Below are 15,674 nucleotides of genomic sequence, written 5' to 3'. Positions count from 1 at the left end.
TGTGTCTTACCTAGAGAGCAACAGAGTTAATGTTAAGATTAAATGCAGCAAGCCTAACAGGCCATAGCAAAAAGCATTTCTGGAAGTCACTCTGATAAGAAAAAAAGGTTAGAAAGGGGTTGAATAATAAGAGCTTTTCGTCACACAAGCTAAAATGGAAAGTCATTTCTTTTGTGAAGAATAAGTGTGCTTAACTGTATTGAATGTGGACTTAAAAGTATATTTGGTTATACTTTATTTAAAAGTGTCCTTGTTACAGTGTAATTATGCAATTAAGTACTGAGTAATATTAATTAACAACATGTACAGTACTTATTATTAGTTGCATGTAATTATGCATAATTTACTGCTATAACTATAGCAAGTACATGTAACGTGTAACAAAGACACTATAAAATAAAGTGTTGCCATATTTTTTTTTTACTTCACTTGCAGATAATATAATATTATTATAAAATGCCACTAAAGCATACACTTCCATCACTGTTTCTTAACACAGTATTAGTAAAAGTGCACTTTGCTGTAAAGTTAAATTAAAAGTTGTGCTTTAAAGCACATTTTAAATCATTATGTTTTAATAATCTGTTGTCGTGCTGTAAAGAAACACATTTTTTTTGTCGTGTTGACTAACATACTAAAAAATGTAAAGTGTATGATTATAATTTTAACTGTAGTATGTTAAAGTTAATATATTTTAAATGTATTAAATTGCAAATACATTTAAATTTAAAAAATATAATCAGGAGTGTGTTAAGAAAACAAATATGGTCAGTATTGATTTCATCTTAACTTCAAAGTTTCGATATGTTCTTCCTGCAGGTTATAACCCCTGTGACCCCCGTTCAAGCCCCTGCACTCATATCTGCCTCCTGTCAGCGATTGGTCCCAGGTTCTACTCCTGTGCCTGTCCATCCGGCTGGACTCTTGCCGCCGACCAGTTCACATGTGCTAGAGGTACGAGATACATTGGCCGATATGGGTTTTTCAGTGGCCGATGCAGATATCTTGAGAGCAGAGTTACTCATGGCCAGGGCTTGACATTAAAAAGTTACTGACATTAACTTTTTTGCTCTCCAGCCACTGTGGCTTGTGGTTTTCCAAAGTTACTAGCCACTCAGCATTTTCACTGGCCACAATTTTGACATCCATACCATGGGGAAAAACTGTCATATAGATATTTTTAATATTATCTCATAATTTGGCAGCAGGTATATTAGGCTGCTGTCACTTTAAGACATGACTCACGGATCCATTATACTGTTACACATGTGTTTTCTTTCTCAACTGTTTACGTTCACTTAAAACATAACTGTGTTTACGTGAATACTCGCCATTTTGACCTTATTTTGTGTGTATTTAAGCAATAAGCAGCGAAAAAAATAAAAATTGGTGAAAAATTGGCAATGAAAAAATGTAGACACAGTTATTTTTGCATATGCATTGCATTTGTAGAAGTTTTCCATTCAGATGCAAAATTTATGGCGGAGAGTATTTTAAAAATCATGCAATGTGATTTACTGAGGTTTGCGGTAGTCATTTGCCCTGTTTGGTAAATGTGGCCCTTAAACTATTGTTAGTCACAGAGCTTATTTTCTGCGAAAATCCAAAAGCCAATGGAAAAATACCATTGGTTTTTTCAGAGGGTACCAGGGTGATGGTAACTTGTGAGTTGGCCTACAAAAATATATTGGAAATGACATCTGATCTTTTAAAGTAGTGAAGCTGTACCATTTAAGAGGATGAATACGCCATGGACAAAGATAAATTAGTGCAAAGAGTTAAACAGTTTATTCCTGCTTGTGGCTGTTTTTAATGAGTAATGCATGTGTCCATGTCTTTAATGCTGGCCTCTGTCCATTTAATATGCTTCGCACTGAATGAATGAAGCAGTCTTCTGTTAAAATTGGATATAGATTTCATGGGAATGAAAACTTGTCAACAGAAACCCATTTTCGATTTACTAAGTAAGCTTCTTTGCGAAGGCAAACATTTACTATTATAAAAGGCCTTAGCTCAGCTGACAGTAACGGATGAAAGCGCGCAAGAGGCCTTTAGTCTTAAGAAGCCCTTAACATTCTCTTTAGGGCAGACTCTCAACCTCGCTCAGGTTTCAGCCTTTGTTAGCGCTGTCAAGTGCATTCTTCCATGAGAGTTTAACAATTAATCCAGACAAACGGTGATTGAATGGTCTGTTTTTCACAATCAGCTGTGCTGGCATGGCATAGTTTACTCTGGGAGGCCTTTTCCACGAGTACCTCATATCTGCCAGGCTAAATGCAATGAGATGATACCTAACTCTGGGAATCTGTGCTATCCCTTGTGAAAAAAAGTGTGCTTAAGTGTATTATTAAGTCTTATTAAGTGTATATTAAGTATATTTATAATATATTTAAGTACATCTGGAAGTATATTTAGTATACTTGCAGATGATAGATTACTGAAAAGGCCACTTAAGTGTATTTAAAAAGAGTACACTTTCATGACTATGTTTCTTCTCACACTTAAGTACATTTTAAAAAAAAAATGTTACCTTTGAGTACATTTTAAATCCTTGTTTTAATATTTTTGTCAAGTTTGACAGCGCGCCAGACACATTGAGTTCTCTTTCACACGTGAATGGACAAAAACGCACAAAATTATGTCAAAATACCTGTTTTGTTGAGTATCCTCAGAAGCACAGTCTTAAATGAGTTAAATAAATTCTTAAATTAACACAGAGGTGTGAGAAAATAGGATGCAGTTCCACATCGTGTGCGGCAGGTCTTAAAGTGACAGCAGCCTAATAAACCTGCTACAGTCTATTAATGTTAATCAAAGAACAAAAGAATAAGAAAATCACTCACTGCTCTTAACTAAATAACTTTTTTAACTTTAATAAATATTATTAAAAATGAATCTATATTTTATTCTAAATTATGCAGCGAAGACTGTAAAGTGTTTGATAACTTTATTCAAGTCCTATCTGTTAGATCAATTATTTTAAATATACTGTCTTTATGTTGTTTCTACAAATGTGAATAAATATATAAAAATATATTTAAAACTTTAATGTTAGGTGCGATTAACCGTGATTAATTACAGAAAAATGTGTGATTAGTTAAGTTTTTTAATCGATTGACAACACTAGTTTAAAGTTAATAACATTTTAAATGTACTAAATCGCAAAATTATCATTACAATTGTGTAATTACAATTTTTTTTTTTTTTAAATACATGAAAAACACATTTTACCCAAAAGAATACCAACCCTATCTTGATAGCTCTGCCCCCAAAATCACAAACAAGCTATGCAACACAGGCACCTCCCCCATCATGAATGTATACACCCTTACTGCTGACTGGCTATAAGTGTGTTTTGGTGCTCAGTCTGATCCACTTACAACAGCATTTCTCAGAAATCACTTAGTGCACCTTTAATATAAAAAAAATTACATTTAATTGCATTTAATTGCACATATCATGCCAGGAAAAATTACTTTCAGTTTGCACTTAAGTATATTCTTTTAAAGTGTATTATTTATGTAATAATACTTTTTTAAAAAGTATGCTAAAGTGTACTTTTTCACAAGGGATGGTAGGCATCTGTGAACTTGCTTACAAGAACAGTTCACTCAAAAAGTAAAATGTCATCATTTCATGTGACGTAATTGGTTGAAAATAAAATGTGTGTCACTGCTGAAAAGCCCATTATTATGATTTTTTATGAATAGCATTTGAATTATGTATAATGTATGGCTGATGATTTGCAGTTGAGGATCCATTCCTGGTGGTGGTGAGAGACAGCATCATTTACGGCATCCCGCTCAACCCGAATGACAAGAGCAATGACGCCATGGTGCCGGTCGCTGGGCTGCTGAATGGATATGATGTTGACTTTGATGATGCTGAGCAGATGATATATTGGGTGGAACATCCGGTAAAGCAAATAAACATTTCCTACCTTATCTCAGATGATTAAATGAAGTTGTATCCTTAATTTTAACTAGTTAACAGGTATTTTGTATTCTGAAATTAGGTTTTTGTCTTATTTATTTGCACAGGGGGAGATTCATCGGGTAAAGTCAGATGGTACCAACAGAACTGACTTTGCACCAGCGGCCATCTTGGGTTCTCCGGTCGGACTGGCTCTGGACTGGATGTCTCAGAATCTGTACTACTCCAACCCTTCATCACAGTCTATTGAGGTTGGCAAGCCTCATTTCACTGCATCATAGTTTGTTCTGGTCAGGGCTGAGGGTTATTTCAACCTACTGTAGATAGGCAGTTTTATCAATGTTAAAAACTAGTTTAAGTTTTGTAACCAGTAGATCTATGTGATGCAAGCAGTGTTGTTACTGTTAACTAAAACTGTTATTGTGACAAACCCAATCTGATATGTTTCAGGTTCTGAGGCTAAAAGGAGAAATTCAGTACAGAAAAACTCTAATCACTAACAACGGCTCACCTACTGGCGCAGGGGCTCCCGTTGGCATTGCGGTGGACCCGGCACGTGGGTAAGCCCAGATAAGCAGAACTTTGGCATTAACCCTGATCCCCAAATTCAACAAGCTTGAGCTGATTTAATGTCATCTGCCAGGACTGAACTGACTGAACACAATAAACAACAGTCAATATACGCACAGTCATGATCAGTCCTGAGAATATAGACTTTTAGAAACAAAAAGATTCAGTATTTGCTTCTGTTTAGTGATGTTTCATATCTGTTTTAGAAAGATGTACTGGACAGATCAGGGAACAGAGAGCGGTATCCCGGCCAAGGTGGCATCGGCAGATATGGACGGCTCCAACCCGACCATCCTCTTCACCCATAATCTAGAACATGTGGAGTTCATAACGATAGACATCAGAGAGAACAAGCTCTACTGGGCCGTTACAGGAACTGGCGTGGTATGCCGTTTCCACACGTTTGGTTCATGCAATCAGAAATATTAATGTAGCTGCATGCTTTCGATGTTAGTTGGATGGATTTTTTGGTATATTATAGTATATATCAAATACACTATATACACACACATAAAGGTTGATGCAAATATATATATATATATATATATATATATATATATATATATATATATATATATATATATATAATATGGATTTGCATCAACTTTTATAAAACCCATGTTGGTCAATATTTTGCATATATGTATATAACTGTTGGTTCAATGTTTCAGATCGAGCGCGGTGACCCTGATGGATCAAACCGTATCACTATGGTGAATGGATTATCCCATCCATGGGGTGTGGCCGTATACGACTCCTACCTTTATTTCACAGATCGGGACTTTGAGGTGATTGAGCGTGTCGACAAAGCCACAGGACTCAACCGGGTCGTAATGCGGGATAACGTGGCTGGTCTTAGAGTACTCAAAGTACACTATAGAGACTGTGAGTATAAAAAAAAAAAAATAGTATGCAAAAATATGTAAACTAGCGAGCTGTCTTGCTGTCTACTACCTATGTTGGCTGCTGCCTTCTAAACCAGTATACTAACTGAATTTGGATAAAAAACAATTTGTAACTCTCTACATAGACAGTGACTCGTCACATCATACAAATAGCTCCTCCTACACAAAACGCACTAAAGATGCACAATTAATTCTAATAGTGTTTGATGTTTGCATGTTCCTACGCTAATAACATGACCTTTAATATACATAAAACCACACACAAATACTGGGTAAAAAAGTTACATTAAGGCAATACACTACAGGCAAAACCATTGTTTTTCATTCAATGGTCAATGTTGAGATTTGGGGTTGTTTTGTCTGCTTTCAGACTAAAGGAAGGAAAAATCCAAAATGTACTGTACATTGCCACGAGATCTCACATTTCTCTACGAGGTGAAAAGCTCTCATGAAATTCCCATGACGGAGTATGAGGTTGAAATTAGGATAGAATATGCCATTGCTACGTTTATATTACGGTTTGCTTTTTATAAAAATAGAAACCATTTAAGTAAGTTGGACAACGGTCGCTTCAATCTCATCCAGCTCTCCCAACACAAGCTGGAATCAAAGGTTAAGGATCATGTAATGAGAGTAAGTGGCAAGATGACTGACAAGACCATGGCAGAGGATTTGTTCAACAACAGGGCCTAATTAGCGTCTGACAAATGTCTTATCTTGTAGAATTCGCGCTCAGCACCGCCGCTCTCTATTCACAGAGTATGCGCATTCACGAAAGCGAAAGTAAAACGCGAGCACACATTCAAACGCGACTTCAATACCCCGCATTTTGAAAGCGGCTCCCTGATGCATGCAAATATCTCCCAATTTGAAAGCTATCTTAGTCTGGGTTGTAAAATTTGCTTTTTTTACTTTTATTATGGTTGCACTTATTGTTTGCACTTAAGACTAAGAGAAAACGGTTATTAATTTTTCATGTTTTTTTCTAATTTTTTTTTGTATTGTCTAATCTCGTGAGCTACCTGTCTCGTCACACCCCTAACATTTATGTTTATTTTATTACATGTTATTTATTTTCATCTGTAGATTTCAACTACAGTACATATTTTCAAAGGCTGTTTTCTCAAAATGAGTAGTAGCACATACATACAGCAAAGTTTTCAGTTTTATTTTTATCTATATTCCACAGAGGGCTTTGTTCATGTAGCATTCACCTGAATTATACAAACTTCCTAAAATATGGTCAAAATGTATTTGATAAAAAGAGATATCCCAAGTTCTCTCTGTGAAAACTCTAAAATGAAACTTGAATTTTGAACCCATCTTTATCCAATGTTCAGATTTAGACAATGCCTAATGTGCATAATTAAGCATAACATTTCAGAAAACTTGAAATTCCAGACAATTGTCCTAATGTACTGTGTTTAATAAACTGGTCAATTAGTTACATTTTTACCCTGTTCACCCTTGCTGTCTTGCCTTAAAGCTTATAAATTACATCAAATCTCAAAATGTTAGCATCTCATAGTGTCACTTTCGAGTATTCATCTTTGATTCATTCCACGGTTGACTTATGGTGGTCTTTTCTGGAAGACATAGTAACCTTGATGCCCGTGTAGCAATTACCAGAGAGGGATGAATGACTTTCAATGGGATATCAGTTTACCAATTAGTTCCCCTCTGCCTCAGGAGGACACTCAGCTTTATGCGGAGAAGAATCAGTGTCCCTTTGTTCGGTGGTCAGTGCACATGTTCATTCTCTGGGGCTGTGAACACTGTCTATTGTACAACTCCTTCCAGTAAGAGGTGGAAGTGATAGCAAAGCAGCAATATATCAGTATCACCACATACTGAGATGCAGCAGAAATGTGTATACATTACCAGAATAGACAGATATGAGTCAGTATCGTGTACTCTTATGGTTACCTCTTTGCAGTTTTCTTATAAAAGTATTAAATATCTCCCTCTCATTCTCTTTATCTGATCTAAGTTGTTTGTCTTTCTGTCTGTCTTCCTATAGCCTCGGCCGGCTCGTCTAATGGTTGCAGTAATAACGTAGGGACATGTGAGCAGCTGTGTTTACCACGTCCCAGTGGCCTGTTCAGCTGCGCCTGTGCGACTGGGTTCAAACTCAACGCTGATAACAGAACCTGTTCTCCCTACCAATCATACGTGGTGATCTCTATGCTCACTGCCATCAAGGGCTTCAGTCTGGAGGGAGCGGATCACTCAGAGTCCATGGTGCCTGTGGCAGGCAGAGGTGGGGATCAGTAAGGCTGGGTGGTACAGATAAAAAAATTAAAAGAAACTGTTATTTAAAATATATTTAATTGATATAAAATAATAACTATTTATTATATAATTACAATATTTTTAGTAAATATTTTTTTTGAATAATAAATATTTGCATTTATTTGATCAAAAATACAGGGAAAAAAACAGTATTATTGTGAAATATTATTACAATTTTAAATAATGTTTTTCTATTTTAATATACTTTAAAATATAATTTATTTTTTGTGATGCAAAGCTGAATTTTTAGCATAATAATCCAGTCTTCAGTGTCATATGATCCTTCAGAAAACATAAATATAGTAAATAAATAAATAAATAAATAGTAACAAGTCATCTCGTGAGCCGGTGTATATATAAATGTATTATTAATATTAAATATTAATAGTATTAATTAATATTAATATTTATGTATTGAAAGCAAGTAGATTCAAAATATTCAAAAAGAATAATTCATGAATTAAAAATACAATAAAAAATCTAGTTTTAAAAATTATAAATGCATGTGGTCTACATGATATATTATTCATTCTGTTCAGGGAAAAACAAAGTTTTCAATTTATATGAACAAATATAAAAAAATGTATTTACTAAACGATTTTAATATATACAAAATGCCACATTTAGAGCTTTTTGAGTGATGACCCAAATAATTTGTTGAATTGATTCATTGAAGTTTGAACTGACTCACAGTCTAATGTAATTTTTGTTGCTGAAGTTTAAGTTAGAGACAGTATTAAAGCTTTACGGCCAAATAAAAAGCACAATTATTCACATTGTTGCTTTATTGTATATTGTGAAAAATGTGTGTAATAAGAAATGCATTGTACAACATCTACTACAAAAAAATGTTAATGCACTATAACTTTTTGTGCATGTGTGTGTCTGTGTGTCCTGTAGGCCGCAATGCTCTTCACGTAGATGTACACATGCCTTCCGGTTTCATTTACTGGTGTGACTTCAGCAGCACCGTGGCATCTCAGAACGGAATCCGCAGGATCAAACCGGACGGCTCTGGATTCCGCAGCATTGTCACTTCTGGAATCGGACGTAACGGAATACGGGGCATTGCTGTAGACTGGGCCGCAGGTGAGGGGTTGTGTGCTTGTTGTATGTTCAGATTTGGTGACCACTTCTCTGGTCATACAATTGTAACATTTTGATTGAAACAAATTTGGCCACCTCCCAAAACCAGTGAAGTACTCAAAGGAATGTGAACACTTATGCCAAGTACCTCAGAGACACTGAATTCATGGAGCGTTATGTGAAGTCACTGCTTTCATGTGGTTTATACTGTTCTGGAATGTTCTAGAGCAGCTTTAGAGGTCAGAATGGTGACAGCCTTACTGTAGGGACATGTTAATTAAATCACGTTAGTATAAGCACAGACAGGTGGCATTGGAGAAGATTAAAGGTTAACATGACAGAAAAGAGGCTCAGTTAGTTTAAACCCCAATGACCCATAGCTTGTTAAACATAAACTTTTGACCCCAATATGTGAATAAACAAGTTTGGCACACTACCAATCAAAAGTTTGGGGTCAAGATTTTTTATTATATTTGAAAGATGTCTCTTATGCTCAAAAAGACTGCATTTATTTGATTGAGAATACAGTAAAAATTGTAATATTGTGAAATATTATTTTCATTTAAATTAACTGGTTTCTATTTGAATATATGTTAAAATGTAATTTATTCCGTTGATCAAAGCTGAATTTTCAGCATCATTACTCCAGTCTTCAGTGTCACATGATCCTTCAGAAATCATTCTAATATGGATTTTTAAGGATTTTTTGATGACTATTAAGTTCAAAAGAACAGCATTTATTGCGCCACTTAATCTCTCAAAGCAACCGTGCTCATTGAGTGTCCAAGCATTTTGTGTGAATTTCGTGCACATTGAGTTTCTAAGCTTTTTGTGTGACTGATCTTTCTTGTATTTGATTTTCCACAGGAAACCTCTATTTCACCAATGCCTTCTTGACCGAGACATACATTGAAGTCATTCGACTCAATACCACGTTCCGTCGTGTTCTTCTCAAAACCCAAGTAGACATGCCACGTCATATTGTTGTGGACCCCATGAACAGATACCTCTTCTGGGCTGACTATGGACAGACCCCCAAAATTGAGCGGGCTTTTCTAGATGGTTCCAACCGGACAGTGCTGGTTTCTTCAGGCATCATTACACCCAGGGGTTTGGCTTTGGATCACCATGACGGATACATCTATTGGGTGGACGATTCCCTGGACATGATCGCACGAGTCCGGCCCGAGGGTGGCGAGACGGAGGTCGTGCGTTATGGAAGTCGCTATCCGACTCCATATGGCATCACAGTGTTTCAGGGGAATGTAATCTGGGTGGACAGAAACCTGAAGAAAGTCTTCCAAGCCAGCAAACAGCCAGGTGCGACTGACCAGCCGGTCGTGATCAGAGACAATCTCAACATGTTGCGGGACGTCACAATCTTTGACCGGAGAATGCAGCCAAGTTCAGCCCACGAGCTCAATAACAACCCCTGCTTGGAGTCTAATGGTGGCTGTGCTCACTTCTGCTTTGCCATCGCGGGAGCTCAGACGAGGAAGTGTTTGTGTGCCTTTGGGAATCTGGCTGCGGATGGCAGCAGTTGTGTGGTATCCCGGGATGACTACCTTATTTACACCACAGAAAGCACTGTACGATCTCTGCGGCTGGATCCAGAGGATCACTCGCTGCCGTTTCCCGTGGTTAACGTGCCCCGGACTTCGGTAGCCCTTGATTTTGACCGGTTGGATGGTAGGATCTATTTCACCCAGAGCTCAGGAGCAGGCCAGAGCAAGATTAGCTTCATTACTTTGGCTTCACCTACCTCTCCTGCTACAGAGGTGGCCTCAGGTGAGCTGCTTATTTAAACCCCTAATGCACTCTGACACAGCAGGTTTAGCTAGAAAAGAAATAGAGTTAAGTACGACAATCTTTGAATGTTGGTTTGACAAAGTATCTTGCATGACAGTGGTTTTACAGTGGTTAGTTTGCAGTCTGGAGGTTATTTAGGTCTTTTGTACCATATAAGCCAACTTGTTCTTTTATTGTGAAATATAAAAAAAGAAAGAAAACTTGAGAGAAGTTATTTGTTTGACAGGCAGCAAATGCACATTTTTGTTATTGTCATTTTGTATTTTAATTGAAGCAGATCAAATGTTCAGTTCTGGAGTTAAATGATCTACTGTCTGAAAGTCATTGCACTTTTTTGTACAAAGTTTGTGCACAAAATCTACAAAGGCAGTTTGAGAAGACTGAACTCAATAGTATTGATTAATTATTATTTTTTTTAAATATTTAAAAATATTTGAAAAGATGCATTGCATGAATATCTGCAGCTAGTGCTCAATACTGCTTCTGCACACAGATAGATGCAGTAGAAACACCAACTATAATAATAAAAACTGTTGATAATTAAACTTTGTTAAAAGATCACAATCTCGATTCAAACATCTACTTGTTTCATTACAGGATGAAGATGTAGTTAATACAATTGTTATTTGAAGTGTCAGGTTACTTTCAAAAAGTAATCGCTTTCGTAGACATCAGTGTTTATATCCCATTTATAAACTTTTATCCCAGTACTTCTGTGATAATAAAATTATTTATAATACAGAAATAACAATACTGTTGTAAAGCTTTTTGATACCCAGTGTTGGGGTAACGCATTACAAGTAACTTGAGTTATGTAATCATTACTTTTTCAATTTACAACAAAATATCTAAGTTACTTTTTCAAATAACTAACGCAAGTTACTTTTTCACATTTATTGACTGACAGCTCTCCTGTCCACATGTTGAGAGAAATAAAGTGCAGAGGTGTTGTGCGTACTGTGCAGGGTTGCCAGGTTTGAACAACAAAAGTAGCCCAAAAATAGCCCAAAGCGTCTGGGGGATGTTTTGAGGGTGTTGGAGCGCCAAAATCATACATACGGGGGTGGAAATCAACCTGCAGAAAACATTTTACACATTTTTATGTTATATTTTATACATTTACTCACCTGCACGAAAACATTCAGTATTCCTCAAAATGAATAAAAACAGTGAAATACAATCTCAGATAATAACTAATAACTATATTATAATAAGTATACTTTATGTATTTAATCTCACTTTATTAACCAATGTCTTTGCTGCTGACCTTCAGTGATCTAATTCAATCATACAAATAATCAAAAATGACTTAAGATTAGATTTAGAAATAAGAGTGTTGAACTTCCTTCTCCTGTATTCTATTCTTCTTTAATCCGGAAAAGCAGCACAGCTGAAAGTTTGTTTGAGCTGCGCCCTCTACTGTACAGGTGGAAATATGCATTTTTTTGCAGCCTGAGGTTTATTCATTTCACGTTTGGTGGGAAAGGGCCTTAACATTTGCCAAAAATAGAACTTTTTTGGTTGTTATTAAAAAACAAACAAGCAAGCTCAGCCCAGGTGAGAAAAAGTAATGCAAAAGTAATGTAACGCATTACTTTTCATAAAAAGTAATGCAACCAGTTACTTTTTTAGGGAGTAACGCAATATTGTAATGCATTACTTTGAAAAGTAACTTTCCCCAACACTGTTGATACCTATACATGCTTTCTCAGTGGCAGTGCAAACGCAGATTTGAATGTTTCAGTGTGATTTTGTCAAAGGTTTAATAGACATAGGCTAATCATTGTCATTTAGGAATGAGATTGTGTGGGTGTTTGAATCGAGATTGTGATCTTTTAACGATTAATCATGCATCTCTAGTAGATAGATGTTTGCTACGTATAATAGACTGTAGGGTATGTTTTCCTACCAAGTGTTTATATAGCTTTGTTTTTCAGATCTGGGAGCTCCTGATGGCATCGCCTATGACTGGATCAATAAGAGGATCTATTACAGTGATTACATTAACCAGACCATCAGCTCCATGGCAGTGGATGGATCTCAGAGGACTGTTGTAGCACAGGTGCCTAGACCCAGAGCAATTATGCTCGATCCATGTAGAGGGTGAGTCTCTGATTCAGTAGGCCTGTTATTTAGATGTTTAATGAGCCATTTTTTCATTTAATTTAAACGCATTTCTATTTGGTTAGGTATATGTACTGGACCGACTGGGGAACCAACGCAAAGATAGAACGTGCAACCCTGGGGGGAAACTTCAGGACAGAGATTGTCAACACTAGTCTGGTTTGGCCAAATGGTCTGACACTGGATTATGATGATCAGAGGCTGTACTGGGCAGATGCCAGTTTGTAAGATCTGTATAATATTATTTTCCATATCAAGACACTATTGGCATTATTAACTAGCAATATTCCACCTGCACTGTTTGTGCTACATAATGTTAAGGAAAGGTTTACTGGTGTTCTGTCCATGCAGGCAGAAGATAGAGAGGTGCTCACTCACCGGCACTAACCGTGAGGTTATCGTAAGCACCGCCATCTACCCATTTGCAATGACAGTGTACGGTCAGCAGATCTACTGGACGGACTGGAACACACGGAGCATCTACCGTGCAAACAAACATGACGGGTCGGACCAGAGGGTGATGCTACAGAACCTTCCATCACGGCCTATGGACATCCATGTGCTATCCAACAGCAAACAGCAGCAGTGCAGCAGTCCCTGCGAGCAATTCAATGGTGGTTGCAGCCATATTTGCACCCCAGGTAGCTTCATATTTCAAAACATTTTTTTTAAAAGCCAGTATGCTCCAAAATAAAAGCTCTGTTCCAAAACCTAGTGAGCTGCATTGCTGTCTACTGAAATTAAACATCATTGGTGACTCATTTAGAACACTCTACATAGGTATTACATTAATTTAACTATTTTAACATTTATTTTATATATAAATATATATAATTTTATATAAGTAAATGTTAAAATAGTTAAATTAATGTAATGCCTATGTAGAGTGTTCTAAATGAGTATATATATGTATGTACATTTAAATAAAATCAACTGTGTGTGTATGTATATATATATATATATATATATATATATATATATATATATATATATAATATATAGATATATATACACACATTGGATTTTATTTAAATGCATTATCTTAATGCAGTGCATTATGGGATTGTAAAGGATACATGATGCCTTAGAATTTCATTATTTTTGCAACAATCTTTGCATCAAGAGTGCACATTATCCTGCCTACATACTGTATGCAGCTCACTAGGCTTTGGACTAGAGCCTACATCCTTAAAAAAAAACAAAAAAAGGCATAATATGTAATTTTAGCCACTAGAGGTCACTTATTCAAAACAAAGGCGTAGCTTGATGACGCTGTGAATGAGCGTGGAATCATGGGAGTTGTTGTCTTCACCTCCACAGCTGATGGAAAGCAATCCGACAGACTCGGGAAGAAATCATGTTCATAGATGAGCTAAAGTATTAAAGTTTTATTAACGTTTTGTGATATGAAGCAGGGCGGGCCGAGAGCCACGGGAGTCCAGCAGAGCTTTTATTATGCTTATGCTGAAGTCGCCGCTTCTGCTCTTTTCGTTGTGTAAGTGGGGTAACGCAGAACTGTTTTACAGGGTTAAAACAATCATACTATATACATTTGAATGTGTTGAGAGTTGTTATAACGTTACTCTGTGCGTTCACTCAGTGGCTGCTATAAGACACTTGTTGCACACTGTAGTAATCTAGATCGATATTAGAATGTCTAATTAATAAAAAACGTGATGACTTGTGTTGCTAAATAACATGCAATTAATTAAAAAATATATTATATGATGAAAAAAGTTCTTTCTGATTATGCTATGTTAGCCACTTGACAAAATAGTGTTGTTGTCTTCAAGGCATGGTAAACACTTGTAGTAAATCAAGAAAACAAGCGATTTAAGCAATAAGACTAACCGCGTTGATCGATATAACAATGATTATTTTTCTGTTGATAAATGTATCCAAACAGTTGCTCACCTGTTTAAATATATTAAAGTGTCTTTGGTGTTTCCATGGTTTCTACGAAAGTAAAACTGGAAATCAGGGGTAACTCGGATAATTACGTGGTAATGACGTCATTAACAGGCGACAAAATGACACGGTCCGTGTCCTGGTTAAAATTGCTGATTTCTCTGGATTTAAACATTTGGAATAATGCAAGTACACAAGTCAACAAAATGTATAACACTGTTCTAGTGTTTTTTGGGATATTTTAACCTAAAAATCTTACATATTTTGCCTTTAAATTTTATATTTTTAATACACATAAATTGTGAAATTAAGAACTTACTATACAATACAACTCTATTTCCTCCAGGCCCTCAGGGAGCAGAGTGTCAGTGTCCCGCTGAGGGCCGCTGGTATCTGGCCGACAACAAACACTGCATCCCTGACAACGGGACACGCTGCCAGTCTGGTCAGTTTACTTGCATGAATGGCCGCTGCATCCGCGCCCAGTGGAAATGCGACAACGATGATGACTGTGGGGACGGCAGTGATGAACTCGAGAGGGTCTGCGGTGAGATGCATTGCTGCTTACAAATTGTCAGATTGTACTTCAAATCTTTTCAGAATAGAGAATTTTGTGTAAATACAGTTTATTGATTCAGAATATGTGCCAGTGGCTTCATATATGGTGTGCGCACAAATGAGACAGCAATGGTCCCTTTTCACACTTTCAAGGGTGAACTAAACTTAAAATTGGTTATTGGTAATGTTTTACAATCAAATCTCTAAGTTTAAGTCTTCTCATCACTGTCTGATCATCTGTGTTTGCCGGTGAATGAATTTTCCTCTCCTGCACTGCGGCGCAATCTTTCACTAACATATTTCTTGCTTTTTTCTTACTTGCAAAATCTGCTCAAATCTCTTGCTCCAGGATCCAAGAGTCATTTCGTTTTTGGTGTGTATTCTTGCTTCCCTCTATTCACGTGTAGATAAAAGCTTTGTTCCACAACCTTGTGTTCTGCCTACATAGTTAACATGATTATGCTGCCCTTTAAGATACCTTATTTTGGC

The 15,674-nt window shown here is 36.5% G+C and overlaps 1 protein-coding gene across 6 annotated transcripts in view; it reads left to right on the top strand.

The window, feature by feature from the left end:
• lrp2a (low density lipoprotein receptor-related protein 2a) overlaps positions 1-15,674 on the top strand; it is a 110,620-nt gene that overhangs the window by 53,435 nt on the left and 41,511 nt on the right. For all 6 annotated transcript variants that reach the window (XR_010897199.1, XR_010897198.1, XM_067410622.1 and 3 more), the window contains 13 exons: positions 820-954; positions 3,750-3,916; positions 4,041-4,184; positions 4,384-4,493; positions 4,710-4,887; positions 5,175-5,388; positions 7,429-7,668; positions 8,601-8,789; positions 9,654-10,574; positions 12,533-12,698; positions 12,785-12,943; positions 13,071-13,360; positions 14,974-15,174. Coding sequence is in view for 4 of the 6 variants with exons in the window: in XM_067410622.1 (XP_067266723.1) it covers positions 820-954; positions 3,750-3,916; positions 4,041-4,184; positions 4,384-4,493; positions 4,710-4,887; positions 5,175-5,388; positions 7,429-7,668; positions 8,601-8,789; positions 9,654-10,574; positions 12,533-12,698; positions 12,785-12,943; positions 13,071-13,360; positions 14,974-15,174 (3,114 nt within the window). In the remaining 2 variants the exon portion in view is untranslated. The remainder of the gene's footprint in view (positions 1-819; positions 955-3,749; positions 3,917-4,040; positions 4,185-4,383; positions 4,494-4,709; positions 4,888-5,174; positions 5,389-7,428; positions 7,669-8,600; positions 8,790-9,653; positions 10,575-12,532; positions 12,699-12,784; positions 12,944-13,070; positions 13,361-14,973; positions 15,175-15,674) is intronic.

The sequence above is a fragment of the Chanodichthys erythropterus genome, chromosome 14 (genome assembly GCF_024489055.1).
Source record: "Chanodichthys erythropterus isolate Z2021 chromosome 14, ASM2448905v1, whole genome shotgun sequence".
Taxonomy (NCBI): Eukaryota; Metazoa; Chordata; class Actinopteri; order Cypriniformes; family Xenocyprididae; genus Chanodichthys; species Chanodichthys erythropterus.
This window is presented reverse-complemented; position numbering and strand designations above follow the sequence as displayed.